Source organism: Xiphophorus hellerii, chromosome 23 (assembly GCF_003331165.1).
Source record: "Xiphophorus hellerii strain 12219 chromosome 23, Xiphophorus_hellerii-4.1, whole genome shotgun sequence".
Lineage (NCBI taxonomy): Eukaryota > Metazoa > Chordata > Actinopteri > Cyprinodontiformes > Poeciliidae > Xiphophorus > Xiphophorus hellerii.
This window is the reverse complement of record NC_045694.1, coordinates 18,964,758-18,982,923: the sequence shown is the minus strand read 5'-3', so window position 1 is coordinate 18,982,923 and position 18,166 is coordinate 18,964,758. Positions and strand designations below refer to the sequence as shown.

At 40.1% G+C, this 18,166-nt stretch overlaps 1 protein-coding gene across 1 annotated transcript; it reads right to left on the bottom strand.

Annotated features, from left to right (window-relative positions):
• Positions 1–1,545: 1,545 nt before the first annotated feature.
• ctbp1l (C-terminal binding protein 1-like) lies at positions 1,546–17,504 on the bottom strand. The gene is given in 12 exon segments (XM_032554370.1): positions 1,546–4,745; positions 4,829–4,946; positions 5,983–6,110; positions 6,205–6,236; positions 6,238–6,336; positions 7,715–7,929; positions 8,034–8,240; positions 8,336–8,480; positions 8,621–8,775; positions 13,172–13,316; positions 15,447–15,492; positions 17,337–17,504. Coding segments are annotated over 10 exon segments (1,347 nt in total). The 5' UTR covers positions 13,233–13,316; positions 15,447–15,492; positions 17,337–17,504; the 3' UTR covers positions 1,546–4,558.
• Positions 17,505–18,166: the final 662 nt, after the last annotated feature.

Here is an 18,166-nt window from a genome sequence, read left to right as displayed (position 1 = left end):
CTGATCTTTATGTGTTTTATGACAAGCAGAAACAGTAGAAAAGCAAAAACGCGTGCATGCATCTGCTCCTGCAATTAAAGGGCAAAAACATATAATTTGAGAACACATCGAAACAAAACTTTTTTGAGGTAGACTTCAATGAGAATCTGAAACTAAAGTATCGATCTTAGCATGCCAGTAAGATTGGAATGATCCCAGTGTCAGTATTATTCAAATACTGACTTAATATCAATATTAATATTTTAGGTCGATCTGCAAATTCACCCACAGAGCTAAAATGAAATGGTTTAAGATTAGAGATCCTGATGTGGTTTTATTGACATATCTGCTTCAACACACTTGAATCGTATAACTAATGAATTAACTGGTCCCCGTAGAACTTGATTACATGCTGTGGAGGTAAATCACCCTGTCTCAGGTGTGTTGAACCAGGGACTCATTTTCAAAGCTGTTAGACACAGAGATCCAGGAAACATTCAGACTTGAATCTAAATCGGATTTAGATGCTTCTCTCTCAACAGGGACCGACTTCCCTGAGAGAAAAACTGAACAACTTGAGAACACCACCATAGAGATGGTCGGTAGCGTAATTATTCCCCTAAACATTTTAAATACAAGTTAAAAATCTCACTTTTTGTCCCATCAGACCGGTGTGTCCCCTACACGACCTTTACAATCTGCAAACCAGACGTCTCTCAACATGGCTTTCTTTTTGCCTCTCTTTCACAAATGCCAGTGTTATGACCAAGTCGTCCTTTCAATAGTTTTTCCCACCTCGGCTGCTGATCTGTGCAGCTCCTCTGAGGGTATTATGGGGCTTCTGATTACTCTCTTCTTGCTTAACAGCCATGTCTTGGTAAGTACAGTCGTGCCAATCCACTGACTGCATTAGATTTTGTGAAAGGATGATTTAAAAGGGGCAGAATTCAGATGAGCCATATCACAGAATTTTATTTATTTATTTTTTTTACATTGAATGCAACATATCTTTTTACTTCTACTTTGCAATTATGCAGCACTTTATTGTTAGTACATCATAGAAAATACCAATAAATACCTTATGTTTGTGGTTGTAATGTTAGAAAATTAACTGCCTTGCAATTTTAGTTTTGCAAGGCACTAAAATTGCCTCGGTGTCAATAACTGGGATAAAACAATCCTTGGAAGTCACTAAATAAATACCAACAATGCATCGCTGACTGTTTAAGAGAAGTCTCTTGGTTATATGCATGTGGAAGCAATTTTAAAGCCCATAATCCCCCCACCGTCCCGTCTTTTAGCCCTATGGGCCTACACAGCCGTCCTGGCACTGCATTGCTCCATATAAAGAGCTGCCAAACTGCGGTAAACAATTTTGTTTGTGGCAAAACTTTGCTAAACACAGCTTCACGTCCTCAGACCACAAAAGCAGTCTGCAACACACTAACCACTAATAATCAGGCAAGAAGCTGCTTTAAAAAAAACTAAATAAAACTCAAGAGTTTAAAGGTTCAGCAAGAAAAACACTAGGATTTAGATAGCAGATAAAAACGTAGGCGCCAGATGTTTAATTTTTTAGGCTTTTATTAAAATATGGTGTTGAGTTTACCATTGGAGGTTACCATCACAAACATGATTGTTTCTAATAAAAAAAGTAAACAAAAAAAAATAAAGCTTAAGAGCCTAGTTACAGATTTTTTTTTCTGGTGTTTTTGTTTTTGCAGTCTGGTGAAAAAAAAGAAATAAAATAATTCACAATGAGAGTGATTGGAGGAGGGGAAAATTTTTTTCACATGTTGTAAAAATACATTTCCCAAATTCAACATTACACACAGTCACTTTCAAGCATTCATTCATTCCTGGTTAGATGGTTAGATGTCAGTGCCAAAAAGAAAAACAAAAAGACAAAAAACGGTTCGGATCTGTGCACAGAACGAGGATCGAGAGTCTGTGAGGACGCAGGCGATCGGGGTCAACAGTCTGAGGGAGGAAAACCTCGGGGGGCGAGGGACAGGACACGCGGGGCGACTGCTGGAGGATATGTGTGCATTTGAACCCTGAGAGAGAGAGGAGAGACAAGTGACCAACTCTCGCTGAAACTACGTCAGTGTCCGCCGCACCGTCCTTATCGAGCGCAGTGGGCTAAGGTGGCGGTTCGGTCTTACATCCGAGAGTTAATTATCAGCTGCTGCAACTGACAAGAGCTGGCTGGATCTGATTAAACCAAAACCAGCAGAATAAATGTGATCCATCTAAATGCAAAGTCAGTGCTCACACCGGGTGTGTGTGTGACTGCGGAACGAGCGGTGCGTGCTTAAACAAGGCTAAATGTGGTTCTTGACTGGAACAGGAAATGCACGGTGCAGTAATTTCAGGCCTGTATGGGGGTGGAGGGGAGTGAGGAGTTTTAATTCAGAGACCCCGGGGCCCTGCTGTCGTCTCCTGGCTTCACCTGCTGTGGTCGACTGTATTAAGGCAGTGAGTGGCTCCAATGGCAACTTTCTATATCAGCTACTGTAACAGGGAGAGAACGAGTAAGGCCCGCAGGATATAAGCCAGAAACGACAAATTTAAGAGAAAGAAAGGAGGAAGAGGACGAGGAAGAAGGAGGGGGGGAACAGGCAGGGATCTCGTTTTCTCTGAAATGTTTCAGTACAACATGTCAAACACGGAGAGCTAATCCTTTAAAAATAAAAACGGTTTTAACAACAGTGCACCGCTGGACTGGAAAATATATATCATCACCAACAGGAGATTTTAAGATTATAATCCAAACTATGGGGTTACTTTTTGTTTTTCGTTTTTTTTATTTAAAAATATATACTTATCACATGACAGAGGAGCCACCTGTTGCTCATAGACTCTGAGGGGGACAAACTGTACATCACTGGAAACGGACTACGACTGAAGAAAAGAAGGAGAAACACTTTGATGGAGAGGGACAGAGGGTTAGGGGGAAGTCTGATTCCCCTGTAAAAATGACTTCACATGCACTATAGACAGCAGTTTGATGAGAAAGGTGGTCAAACGCAACGCAAGTATGTACTACCACCGTCCTAGTCCAAGTTATTTCACTTCATCAACTAATTTTTACATCACTTTTTAAAAGCCTGAAGTCTGACAATTGTGCTAAGCTGAGTGAGAAAGGCAAACAGATGCACGTTGTTAGTGACGCCTGAGTAGTTTTCAAATTTATTTAAACTGGGATCTTTTGTTGTTTTTTGTCTCCGCTTAATTTCGTCATGACTGCTACAATTTCATCTAGAAAATCTGTACAAAAACAGAAAACAAACAAAAAAAATAAAAATAGAAGGGTATGCACGGTACATTCAATATCTGTTAATGAGGTACTAGATAGGTGTTCCCTTCACACCAGGGCAACAGCGTTTTAAGAGTTAACTGTAAGGGACGACTCCTTTGGAACGACAACAACAGAGTGAGAGAGCAAACTCTCACTCACACACACACAAACAAACACACACACACACACACCACTGTCTTGAAGATGCAAGCATGCAGGAACGCTAGCCGCTGTTTGCTCCTGCAGGAAATCTGACCCATACTGTCCTGTCACACCTGAAGGGACTGGTGGATGCGAACTGGTGTGTGCGAGTGGTGCTGGGAGAGCCATGATACGAGAGGAGGATGAGGATGTGCAGGGTGGTGAAAAATTTTAAGTCAGTTTCTCCGTGTTTGTTACGTTGCATCACTTAAAGTAGCATCAATGATCTGTTACCGGGAGGCCAGACAGAGAGCGCCCTCTGCTGGCTTGATTTAGATTTCCTTTTGGGGACCAAAACCAAATGGATCGGTCTCTAGCTGCTTGCTAGAAACCTTTGAGCAAATAAGGGGAGAAAAGTCTTAAAAGGGGGATTTCATTCTTTAAATGGTTTAACGCTATAGTTTCACAGTTAAAAGAGCTCCACACAGACTACATTATAAACCCTCTGCTGATCAAGCTAATAATGCCAAGGAGGTTTAAGGGATGGAGGGTGGCTAGATTCTGACCGCCTTACTGTAATAAGCAGTTTCCCCCAGTCATAATACGAGCAGATAGGGGCCAGGAAAACAAAAATGAAAACAACAACAACAGAAGAAGAAGAGAGTAGTAACACGAGCCATTAATGTACAAAGTGGAGCTTCAACTGTTCTGTTCCTGCTGGAGGCAGCAGACTAAAGCCTCATGTCAGAAAAAGCAAAACAGCAATACCTAGAACCACAAAAGATCAACTTTCCATTAAAACAACAGCCAGCTAAGGAAGTAAAACCAATCCAATAATTGAATCCTTGAGAACACAGTTATTGCTGACATTGTGGGGGTGGGGAGGTGTGAGGGTTGGCGCGTGAGATGAGGATGGAGGGATGTGGGGGTGATGGATTGGTGTAGATGGGTCACTCCTGGGCTGGTTGTCTGATCAGACGAAGGATCGGAGATCCAGGAAGGGTCAGACTGGTGCTTCCCGTGCACCGGAGCGTCGCTTTGTGTCTGACCCTGAAGGGGCGAGGTGAGGCGGCGGGCGGGGTCGACGGGGGTTTGGTTTCCAGAGATGACGGAATGTGCCAGAGCTGGCAGAGGGGGCTATTGGTCGGAGGGGAGGTCTCTGTCGCCTTCAGCCTTAGTGGGCTGCCCCGGGGAAGGGGCGTGAGGGGGGTGGGTGACGGGGGCGATGCCATGCGCCAGGGTTCCTGAAACCAGGCTCTCCACACCTGTGCCTGCTCCTGGCAGGCCCCCCGTTGCTGCGACGTTGATCAGACCTGGGGGGAATCTGGAACAGAAGGAGGAGGAGAGCTTGTTTCCTGTCTGCCAACAGGGCCCCGTGTTGTCCTGGTCAGCATTCACTGCTCTCACCTGTAGGCAGCTCCATTAAGCTCTGGGTGAACAGTAGCTGCCTCCATGGTGGGCCACTGGGAGGCGGCCATCAGATACTCCTTATTCACACAATTCTTCAGGCTGTCAGGGATACGACCTGGAGCAACATCACATACAGGGTTCCTAAATATTTAATATTTAAATATTTTCCCATTATTTAATTTACTTTTCTGATTAGTAATGTGGAATTTTAGAAAATGGAAAAAGCAAACATTTTTTTATGATCAGTTATCTGTTTTTCTAAAATGTTCCAGGTTAAACTTTTATAGGCTTTTCAAGGCTGTAGGAACCCTTCAGAAATGAATGACACTGGTCAGTGAGAACTGGTTTCTCAGATTTTAAAAGAATATATTTTCATACTATATTAAATCACAATCACCAAAATACAAAATATTGCAATTGGAAAAAATCCTTTTGTATAAAATATCTGCCAGTGAAGTTGCACATTGCACTGAACCAAAATCGCAATATCAAATATTGATGGCAGAGGACTTGGTGAGGACAGTGTGATGAAAAATGTGAAGGGAGTTAAGAGCAATCAATAGTCATCGCAATTAAATTTCTTCTGACATCATGTAGCCTTAATTGTTCAGTGAGATCCCACAATTTATAAAGTTTAATGATTGTGCTCCATAGAAAGCGGTGGAAACAAACATCAATGCGGCATTCAACAACACCAGACCCCCTCCTAATCATCACTGAATATTCAGATTCACCCATCTTTCTATGGCGAATATCTAAAACATCTGAAAGAAAATGCAGCAACTCGATACGCTCCTGGCTACTATTTGCAATAGTATCTGCAAATAGCAGATACTATTGTCCAAGACCACCATTTATTTTCCTAGCTGCCGATTGGCTGAACTCCGAAGAGGGAGAATAAGGAAGACTGTGGATGTTAGCTTCTATGGTAGTGCTAAGAAGGTTTTCATTGTGCATATTAGGTGTTTGGACTATTAAAATAGTCAGTTCTAACTGTGTCTAGAAGGAATCTCAAGTATTTTAGCTTTTCGCTGGCGGCTCTATTCCATAACCCCCATGAATATCAGTGGTTAACTGTATACTTTTTTACATTTAAATGTTTTGTAATATTTAAATGTTTTGTATGCTACCTATTCAACATGTACACTCACCAGTGATGGCCCGGCGCACTTCTCTGGCTGCTTCTTCACGAGCCTCAACTGAAGCCTGCTCGCTGTACCAGGATGTGTGAGGGGTACAGATCAGGTTGGGGGCATCCTTCAGGGGGCCCGTTGAAAAACTTGATGAAGAGTAAGAACTTGTTAACATCCATTGATACTGTGTGTATAAGTAAGGCAGTAACTCAGGCTCTGGTCTTCATGCAGCGCTCTTACCTGAACGGTTCTGTCTCATGCACGTCCAGGGCAGGCCCCACGTATCCGGCCCTCCTTCAGGGCCTGAGCCAGAGCTTTCTCATCCACCAGCCCGCCTCTTGATGTGTTCACCAGGAACGCTCCTTGACGCATCTGTCAGAAGAGCAACAGATTTAAACTATCTACAGTAAAACTCGCCATAAAGGCAGGGGAAAAGTCAAAACCTCAAACCCCTGAAAAAGGTTTTGTCTAAATAGGAGGAGGCAGGTGAAACTGTGGTAGTCTCACTGTAACGCTATTATGCAGTTTTGCTGCTTGAAGCAGCAGCTGCTTTTAATACCTGCAGCTGCAGTTTGAGTGGCTGCCAAGCAGGGATGAGTTAATTAGTTTTCTGCTCATGAACACGACTGGCAGTGTTTGTATGATACACTCTCTGATTTACCTGTAGGCCCTTGGAGACTAAGCAGTTTTCATTTATCTGCTTTATATAACAGAAACACATACATAAACACCTAGTGTAAGATTCATTTCTATAATCTACAATGACAACATGTCTAAAAGACCAACAGCAATATTTAAATCATTATCAAACAACTGAAGTGGGTCTAGTCAAATTCTTACAAATGAAATACATTGGTAGACGATGTTATTCTGATTTATTATTAATAGAATATTATTTGACATTAAAAACACATTGCAGTAGCTTAAATTATATGTAAATCCTACCATGATATCCCTGAGGGATCAGTTCTTGGACCTAATTGTGTTCTGTATGCTCCTTCAAGGTTTGAAAAGCCTGACTTCCGGTTGCATTTTATGTAAATAACATACAAGCTTAAATCTAATAAAATATGATGCCAGAACTCATTTTTATGCTAAGACGTTAATATGTGGATAGCAAAAACAAATGGAAATCTTGTGTTTTGGACTTTCTAGACTCCAAAAATGTGGCCCATTTTTGAGCTATTCTAGACAAAATTATAGCAAATTCCTGCCTAAAACCCAGAGGAGCATATTAAGCTATCAAAACAGCGTATATATATATATATATATATTAATCGAAAGGCACAGAGCGCTGATAGTGAACATCTCCACTTGAAAAAACATGCACCCTCCACCCATCTGTACACGCTTACAGGAACGTTACACTCGCTCTCTGTTTAGTGGGTGTATGCGACAGTTAGGAGCCATGACTTTTATCTGATAGGCCGAATTTTCAGTTAAAAGCAGGTGAAAGCCAGCAGGGATTTGGCCTAATTAGAGAAGAAGTAGTTTAGGGGACGTGAAGTGGATTCAAACTGTAGAAGAAAATAAGCCTACAGCAGTGGAAAAGGACCAAGAAGAAGAAGAATGACTTCATCAGTAATTTTGATTTAATCTGTTGATATTGATTCTTTTAAATGTTAAAATAAGGATGTTCCCCTCTACTGTTTCATTACCATCAGATCTCATTAATGTGACACTTCAAACTTAATGGAGTATTAAAAAGCCCATCCCAGTTTGATGAGGAAGCGGTTTTGTATCCGCTGACCTGTTTGATGGTGAAGTCGTTGATGAGGTGGTGGTTGTGCTCGTTGAGGCTGCAGTGCAGGGACACGCAGTCAGAGTGTATGAGCAGGTCCTGCAACGTGGCCATTCGCTGGAGGCCCAGCGAGCGTTCAACGCCGTCAGGTAGGTATGGGTCATAAAAGATTACGCTAAATCCAAACGCCTTGGCTCTCAGGGCCACAGCCTGGCCAACACGTCCTAAAAACAGCAGGACCAGGTTAAGGTTGGGAACAAATGATCTGACTCCAAGTCATTATGCTTAATTTGATTTTATATTAACTTTGGGAACCATGTTCACTCACCTAAGCCTATGATGCCCAACGTTTCTCCGCGGATTCGAGCAGCGCCTCCAGCCACCTCCCTGATCTGCTCCACGCTGGAGGCCCGGGTCCCCTCCCTCAGGGCTTGGTGCATCCAGGTGACCCGCCTGTACAGGTTGAGAATCAGACATAGCGACGTGTCGGCCGTCTCTTCCACCGAGGCTGCTGGCACATTACAGACAGCGATGCCTGCATGATGGGGGAAGGAGGAGATGTTAGGCTCGCCTTGTTGTGCCATAAAGCTGCTTGTTTCTGACATTATTCTGTAAACCTGATCATCTCACCGAGCTCAGCAGCTGCTTTGACGTCAACGTTGTCAAAGCCAGAGCCGATCCTGACAATAACCCGTAGGCCTTTGAACTTTTCCAAGTCATCTCTGGATAAAGTTATAGTGTGATACAGCAGAGCAGCCACAGCTTCATTTAACACCTGCAGAGGACAGATTTTTATTGAATTATCTGAATGATCAGCATGTTAAATTGTTCACCATAAGTGAAGTCACTGTTTTAAGACAGTCATTATGTTTTCAGGTCATAAACCAATGATGTTGGTAGCTGATCTTGTTCTACCTTCTCATGTATCTCCTGCGTGGACTGAGCGTCGCAGAAAGCCACGGTCGCCACGTCTTTGAGGATGGGCATTTCCACAGTGCAGTCGCGCCCATCCAGCAGGGCCACCAGGGGCCGAGGGTGCATTGGCCCATTCAGGATGGGGGGTCGGATACCTGAGTTAATCAGAACCAGAAAGATGTTTATGGAGGATCAAAACTGCCAGGATCCACAAAATGTTAAAGTTAACATTTTGTGATAAATTAACTTAGAAGTAGGATATTAATATATTTACATCTGCATTGTAAAATTCATATTTTACATAATATAAGTTATTTAGCTATTTAAGCAATAATTTCTCAGCACAGCAGGACTTTTTTATGTGGTCCATTGCATCAAGTCCAAAGCTACACTGCTAAAGCAAAGACGATTTGTTCCTCTGTTAACTTCAGATCCTTCAAGATCTGATTGGTCAGCTGATTACAGTTAAAATAATTTCAAGAACTATGAAATAATTATGCAAATACTGAATCATATATGCCTTTAACACAAACATGTAATTATTTCAATATTTATGTCAATAAATGTCCAACTATTACTCATACATTTAATTTATATCTAAGTTACTGTATATGACAATGTATAAAGTTTTTTTTGTATTTTACTTATTTTTTTGGAATGTAACATTTATGACCCTCTAAAGATGTGCAAGTTCCTACTAACAGTTTATTAATACGACATAGATAATAATTTGAGTTCCATACTGTGGGCTTAAAAGGCCAAACACACAAAAGAATGAATGAATGAAAACAAGACTAAATCTTTCCAGGCTTCCATACAATCTACATCTTTTTAACAATACTAACACCTTATTAATCTGGATGGCATGCAACCACTTGTTTTTCAAAATGACTAAATAGACTTAAGGTTAATGAGTCAGTCTGCATTTTCCACGTCTGGCTTGCTCAATGTGATGTACAAAAAGAAAATCCCCCTGCAGCAAATAGCTGAATGCTTTACTCCTTAGAAAAACAGCGTATGACTCTCTTTTTCCAACACCAACACAGAGGAAAATGTATGACTGCATGTACAGTATGTGTTGATGTGATTTAAGGTTACGAAGTTACGTGTAGTAACCAAATCTTTAATGGTGCATCCAGGAATCTGCTCGTCTTTGCAGTGAACATCTGGGTTGAAGAGTCTTTGCGTAGAGGAAAGATGAGACTCGGGTCAATGAAGTGGTCCAGTATCGTTTCTGGGAACAGGATCGGGGTACCGTGTGACAGTAGACACACACGAAAGAGCCTAGAAGGTAGCAGCAGAGGTGATGGTGTGCTACAACTGGGGGAGGGGTGAAAAACTGATTGATGTCTGGAAGGAGGTAGTGAGGGGTTCATGGGTTTATAGTGGTGGGATGTGGGGGCTGGCAGGGGGGGTCAGTTGTGACCTACATCTCATGTCTAGAAGAGCCACATCTTCCAGTTATTTTACCCTCTCTTCCCAGTATAAACACAGAACTTGGTGGCAAATCTCATCCATAGTCACTCTCCATTCTGCCAACCAAAGCAGAACTGCCAAAACAAATTAATGCTGCAATTCTGCCAACACACTGCAGAAACACTCATCACAAACTGTCCTTTTTTTTTTTTTCTTTTACACCTCTTCCCTATTCTGCTTCATATGAGATTATTTTCTGTGGCCGTTATCTTGTCACTGCCGTGTGAGAGGTGTGCACTTCATTGGAGCTGGAGTGCGGTTTGCTGGAACAGTTTTACTTGGACAGAAGGCAGGACGAGGTGGCGAGACTGCTGGGGAGGAACGGGAGCTGGTAGCTGAAGCTGGAAATCAAGTATTCAGGGTTTCTGCACATTTTCCATTTCAGGGACTCCAGACTTTCCCAGGCTCGAATTTTTAAACACCTCAGCCAGCTTCCAGGCTGCGTTGGAATCCAGGAACAAGCAAAGTGGCATTTAGGATGAGCGCACACCTGACACGAAATTCTCTAAAATTGTTCACAAGTCGCATTTTATCACTGAACGGTCAACCATGACACACGTGAAGCTTATTTAGATTACGTGAACGAACGCCTGATGTGATGCATAACTATTTATTTTTATGTTATTTTGAGCCGAATTGTTCATCTCATTTTAATAACCATTACAGCTTTAGCTTGTTTTATTGTGACTTGTTCTCTCAAATTGAAAAACCAGAATTTATCACATTGTCATATGAAGACAGGCCTCAGGCTCGTGTTCTAACGCTTTCATGATGTAATTATTAACTGAATCAAGATTATGTGATTTCAATATATTTTATGACTCTAAAGATCTTGAGCTAAATTTAAATTTTAAAGATCTCAAACTTGTGTTGCCTGTGATGACTTCATTATAAACTAAAAACTGAATTTAATATTTTATTATATTTATTAAAATACAAAGATCTTAAACTCATTTTGTGCCATGTATAATTTATTGTTTTTAGTCTTGAAATTCATTATATTGCTATATCAATATATTAGGGTCTCCAGCTCAATTTGTTATAGCAGCTTCATTTTTTTATATGATGTTAACATCAAATTAAATTACAATTGCAAATCTCAAGTACTATGTCGGTAAACAGATTTAATAAACTCCTTTTAGTCATAACAGTTTCAGGATCTTAAAAAAGACTGGGCTATTAAGATTTGCTATGACATATTGCGTTAAAAGATCTTAAGCTTGTTTTACTGAGATCACAGTTTGAAATAGAAATCTTAAGCTAGTTAGTCCTGACACTGCATTTTCTTGAAATAACTGAAAATAATTCATTAGAAAATTGCTGATTTTGAGGAAGAATTAATCAAAATCTGGTTTTGATAATAATGGAACAGGGGAGAGTCTGGAAAGACAAATGTTTCTCCATACAGTAAGCCTTTCTAGTAAATTAAGCTCACGTAAAAATAAAAACAAAGGAGAAAAATACAGGCCTGCATGTCCGATACAGTCACTGGATGTGCATACTAGTGGACTGTATTAGGCAGTGTGATTCACATTAACTGCAGATGGCTCAAAAACGCTACCATGCCAACTGCATAACACAACACAAAGGGACAATTGCCACGCAGAAAAACTTAAAGTGCTCCATCACAAAGAGCATCTTCAGAAAAAATATACAACCAAGTTGAGACTGCAGGGAAAGTAATTTGAGTAAAGGACACTGGCATACCCAAGGCCTACGAAGAACAAGCATGGCCAGACACACAATACAATTCATTCAGTGATTCATTCATTCTCCCTCTCTTTGCCTTTCTTCCCTCCACTCCCTCCTCCTGGTCGTATTTAGAGTAAGAGGAGGGGGGGGAGGGGCAGCAGACGATGATAATGCAGCAAGCAGCAGTACTCCACCCAGACGCTGCTAGACACACGCTTATTCAGTTCCTTCAACGGCTGCGACAGCACCAACCCACACTGAGCGTGAAAGAGAAACAGAACACGCACACGTTTCAGCGCCACACCCAAACCATACATATCTCTCCCCCCCCCCACCGACAGCACAGCACTTCACAAATCTAATTTTTTTTTTTTTTAAATCGAAAACGCACGTAAAAAAAACAGAAAACACATGGGCAGTGGGCCTAACCTTGCATTGTGAAGTCTGTCAGCCTGTCTTCCTCTCTACGGTTCTTATTTTTCCTCCCTCTCTCCTGCCAGCCTGCTCTAGGCTGACTGGATCCCAGCTGTCATCCACGCCCAGCCCCTCCCCCACGGCCAGCTTCCAATCACAGGCGGCCCCATACAGACTCGGCCAACCAGCACTAACCTCATTAGCATAGCTGAAGCCGAGGCCTGGGGCGGTTTGGGCTGTTGTCATTTTTTAAAGAGACAGCTGGCCCGTTTCCCAGTAGCCTCAGGCCGCAACCCTTCACCTTGTCCTCTCCCTCTCACAGGTCTCTAGAGACTCTCCCAAAGGGCTTCCTTCATTTTTGTGCACAGTTATGTCTGATTCACATCACCGTTATACAACAGCTTAAAACAATAACAATCACAGAAGGATGCACATTACCATCCCTGAGTGCACATTCTGGAAACGGAAAGTTTAATTATTGTCTGTCACAATGAAACAGAGCGCACTTCTTGCACAGCAACTTAAGACAAACACCACACAAAAGGAAACTAATCAAGGTTACGACATTAGCACCGCACCCATCAATCAATTTTATCGCATAAACCTAAAGCAAACGAACCATTCGGAACAGTCAACATTCAAAACATAAAAGGTAACTTTATTAGAAAAATGTAAGGAATGTTAAAAAAAAAATTACTTTAAAAATTATTTTTAAAGTTAAAAGTAAAATCTTCACTTAGTTTGGGCCGGCTAATTTACAAGTGATGCAGCACTAGGCTAGCATGGTTAAGTCAAGATTATTTGTAAAGCACATTTCAGCAACACAGCAACTCAAAGTGCTTGACATGATAAACAAGTGTAACCACAAACAAGTGTTGTGGTTTAAGAACAATTACAGCTACAATTAATTCTAAGATCTAAGCCTACTTCATAAACCCTCCTGCTTTATATGCCGATCTACATTCTTACCTTCACAGATGCGGTCAAGTCTCTGCCGCTTGACGTGTTTGGTTTTGTCCATCAGAGCCATAGACCAAGGAGTCTTAACCTGGGACAGCGAAGAACAAGTCTGGGAGCTGGAGGAGGCTCTTTAATGATGTCCACCTAGTATCACCTACAGGTATACACAGATAATCCAGTTGGTAAAGACACAAGGAGAGTTCACTTGCTAGGAAACTTTAGAGCATTAAACACGTGACAAACAAGCTGACAAAAATGTAATTTATGCCTATGAGTTTGATGGGAGTTTTTCAGACACTAGGATGAGTGTTCACCTCCTGGAGTAGTGGATCGTTTGTTGGATTTCAAGCCATTTTTTTCCAGCTGTTTTTAAGACATCCTATAAGTTTTATGACAAAATATTTACCTCCAATTGACCAGCTCAAGAACTAACTCTGACATTCACTTCCAATTTGGCAGAGAGGTAAAGGGCACTTTTACTGCTTTGTTGACATATTTTGCTTGGCATCTTAACAAGACCCAGTTTAACAACCACAGGTCCAATATAAAACTTTGATCCTGAAGGGTCTAAGGCTATGTTTACATGAAAACGCTATCTAGAAACTGCTGGTATATTTGATTGCGGAAATGTTCCACATTTAAACTGTGTCACTGTTTAGACTAGACCGCCTAGAAACCTCGAATCCGCTGTAGTTGTCATGCAAAGGCACTATAAAGCACTGTAATTTTAGCATAATGTCGAAACGCGCATGCGCTTTGACCCTTAACCTCCACTTCATCCTGCAGCCCTGCTTTCTGTGAATGTGCTTTCACACCAGCAGAGTACTTCACACCTCCGCAGGGGGTATTCCCAAAAGTTACACTCTCAGACCTGGCTTCAAAAAGTTCCGTTGTTAAAGACTCCCATCACTAGAGACGTGTAAACGAGTGGCTGGATAGCAACTCGTTTTAAAATGTTCCGGTTTCTCTGAAAAGCAGCTCTATGTAAATGGGGCCAAAAGAAGCCAAACAAAATCTACTAGGTTTTGTTTGGTGATGAGAGTATTTGTAGATTAATTTTGTCAGAAACCAAAATGATAAAAGAGCAGGATGAAACCAAAGCTGGATTATGGCAAATCAGAGGTGAAGGATCTAATTTATATATAAACTTGATTAAAGTAATAAACAAATCAACTAATCCTAAAAAGAAAAAGTAGGTAAAGGGATAGGGAATAAAGTCAAAGTCAGTAGATCCTGTGCAAAAGCTTGATAAATGATTAAATCAATGTTTTTTCCAAACTTCACAAGACTGCATAGGAATCCTATAAAGCTAATTGTTTAGCATAGCTATTTTCAGATCCTCAACAGTACAAAAGAGTGACAGTATAAACTGACTTTCTGAGATATAATATCTGCATTATATCTCACTAGTGCATAGTTTTCTGTATACTTGTACATACAAATCGGCTACAGATCGGTAGAAATGTATTTAAATAAAAAACACTGCTGAATTGTGGGAAGCAGCCCCGTAGTAGGTGGGAATCAGTTGGCAGAATCTTCTTTTTTTGGTTGCATGTTTGAGCTTGTTAAGAAGGTGGAGTAATAATGGTCTCTAACCTGCCAAAGTTAAATTGTGCTCTCAGTAACAAGTTTGGTCTTCAAACAGAGGAAAAAAAGTAGAAATTTTCCCCTTACATGGGTGTAAAGTTTTTGCTGCTGACTTATTGTTGTGCGACAAAAAGAAGAAAACATAAAAAAAGAACATCCAGCATAAAGTGCTCCTTTTCTATGAAAAGGTTGGTGCTGAAATAGGCTTTGGAAGTGCACCTAAAAGTAGCACAAAAAAGCAGAGTGAAGAAAGAGTGTTTGATATCACTGCTGATTATTTAAATGATAAGTTGTTGTATCCCTCTGGAAAGTAGATCGGATTGGGATAATTTGGACTGATATGAATCAAATTTGGAGTAGATTCGATTTTGACGCAATTGTAATTGTACGCTAGAGCAGTTTGTCTTGCAAAGAGCTTTTGGATGACATTTGTTGTTAATGGGCATTCTATAAACAAGCTGAATTCAGCAGATGTTTATTTTTTACTGAATCAATCACACCTTCCTCGTGCATCCTTTTAGTCAACAATACTCCACCCCTGCTTAGACTTATGTGACATAAAAAAATAAAACAAAAACAAGATAAACATTTAAGGTTCAGCCATTAACTGAAGATCCAAGTAAACGAACAGATATAAAAATGTGTAAAAGAGTCAAAGAAAACACCCCCCCCCCAAAAAAAGAAGACACCAACTCACCTGGAATACGTCTTGTGTGCCAGGAAGGTTGGCAACTTAGTTTAAACTGTAAACGAGGCAAAGACAAACAAACATTAAATCTAACAAATGCCATGCAGTTAGCGTCTCTGCAGGTAACTTATTAAGGCAAGAAATTCTGACAAAGGTTTAGCATTTGAATTATAATCATCTAATGTCATATTTATTTTCGTTTTACCGAGTAGGTTTTCACACTTCATATTAGCTACAATTTAGCTTAGGAGTTTATTCTAAGCGAGGGTTTTTTGGTCATGTTTCACATTGTACGTTATGCAACTGAACTTATTGCAAAAACATTTTTCCTCCAAATGCAAAGTGCAGCAATACATGATTTAAACATTGGCAAAATAAAGCAATAATACAACAAAACAATTTTTAAAATCTCCATCAACTTTATTATAAACGAGCAAGTTAAAGATTGTATTTCTGAGTAACATTAAAATGGCTTCACACATTTGAACAGCATTACTATATAGTGTGCTTTTTTTTTTTTTTACCAAAATAATAAAATGAATCGCTCAGGTGAGTCATTAATTCTTAGCCAAGTAATGAGTTGTGCTGTAGATACAGAATTGAGCATGCTTTAATTTCTATGCAAAATGGTCAATCAAGCTTTCCCGCACAGATAACAATTTCCTGTTCTCTTTCTGGTCTAATCTACAGATTCAGATTAAGTTCTCCTAAGAAGGAGAACATAAAAAAAAAAGAGAGAGAAAACTGCCCTGTAGATTCTTTGATATGATGACGGTACTAATTGCAACAGAAAATTAAAAATATAAGATTTTCTCAATTTGTGCATTAACGCATATGTCCATCACCTTTGTTTGATTTTAAGTAAAATAAAAGAGAGCATTAGAATATATGGTCATTTCGCAATGAAATTAACTTTTTATATGAACAATTGGATCACACACACTAGCGCTGTCTCTTTACTTCTTACCTCAGTGAAGTAAACCTCTGTGTAATCTCCTGATCAAGATGGTGTGATTAAGTAGCAATTTTTCGCCAATATTCGCTTAAGTGTTTTTGGCCTCCTGCTCTTTACTGTTAAAACCTGAATAAACTTTATACTAACTCAGTGCAACTTTATTTAAAGTGGAAGCAGATGTGTACTCTGGCTTTAACCGAAATTTAGATTAAATAGGAGATAGTGATAATGAGCGGATAAGTTTGTGTATGACTTCTGCTAAAATTTCTACTGATAAGGTACCGTTAACCAAGTAGTTAGCTGACGAAGCTAGTTAGCTTGTTTCTCCTCTTTCAATCAGCGGGGTAATTCTAATGAATGGTAGAGATAAACATTTAGTTATAGTTCAAGTTATTTTACAATTTCTAAAAGTTATGTGTAAATATTATTTTACCCCAGCGTGCCCACTGTAGCTTGTTCGCCAAATACAAACTTCTGAATCGCTATCTAAGTTAACTCAATACATAGCACGGGAGCTAGCTGCCCGCTAACCCAAACACAAACACTCCAGTACTACAAGTGGCTAACATTCTCAAAGAGCCAAAAAACTTTCTAAAGTACTGAACAAATGAAGTATTCCATGTCATATTGCTGCCATTAAGTTAATAAATGTAAGTATTTTTTTTTGTGACGACATATGTGGGGCGTTTAAGTGCTGCTAGCGTTAGCTAGCCATCGCCGTTAAGTGTGGTGTGGCTGGGTCTGTGGGAGAGATGCAGGCGGAGGGGGAGCCCATTTCGTCCGATTTGTTATCAGCGAGTGGCGCTACAATGTGAAATGTGTGACCCAGAAGCTGAGCAAATCCTTCCATTTGCAAGGCGATTCAAACCACCGCGAAAGCGAATACAACTCATCGTACTTTGCCGCTAAACACGCGAGTTGTGAGAAAAATGGCAGTTATTTACCCCAGATAAACTCTTTCAGGAGTGCCGAGGCAGTGTGCGTCCGTCGGTGGTGTTCCCTCTCTCCCGATCGCCATGAAATTAGACAAAAGAGGAAGTGGCTTGTTGATGAGGGGGTCAGACTGTCTGTTTTTTTTAAAAAAGCGGCCGTCTGCTAGAAGGAGCGCCCTCACCTTCCACGGCGGAGCGACAAAAAAAAAAAAAAAAAAAAGTAAGGCAAGTTAGCAAAGGCTGCTTTGGTGTACTTAATAGGCCTTTTAACATGTTTCTGTGAATTTTACAACTATGAACGGAAACATGTATACACTTTTTCCACAAAAGAGGCCGAGTTCTACAGTATCTAAAATATGCTAAATAAAGAGTAAATAAATAATAATAAAAAAAGAAAGGCAGAAAAAGTATACATTTTTTTTGCATAATACATGAATCATTCTCATAATAAATTACTGACTGCATTTTTTTTAATATATTCATTTTGTCCCCATTTTTAATTTTTGTATATCATGGCATTCAGCACTTGAAATGCCTTGCTGCTGAAATGTGCTATACAAATAAAAATTTGATTGATTGATTCATTTTTGTCGCAGTATTTTTTTAGTTTATGTCCAGTTTTACAGTAAATTTTATGTAAATCTAGAGGTAGGTAGTTATAATTTTCAATATCTATTTGAAACAACTGTGTGTGAATTTTCTTTTTGAAAGTAAAAAAAAAAAAAGATAACCTTCTAAGTTATATGTAAAGTGTATAAAGGTTGAACATCAGTCTTCATTGAAATGTGAAAGCAGCTTTTTATCTTCAGTTCCAAAACTAAAATCCACAAACTTTCAAAATT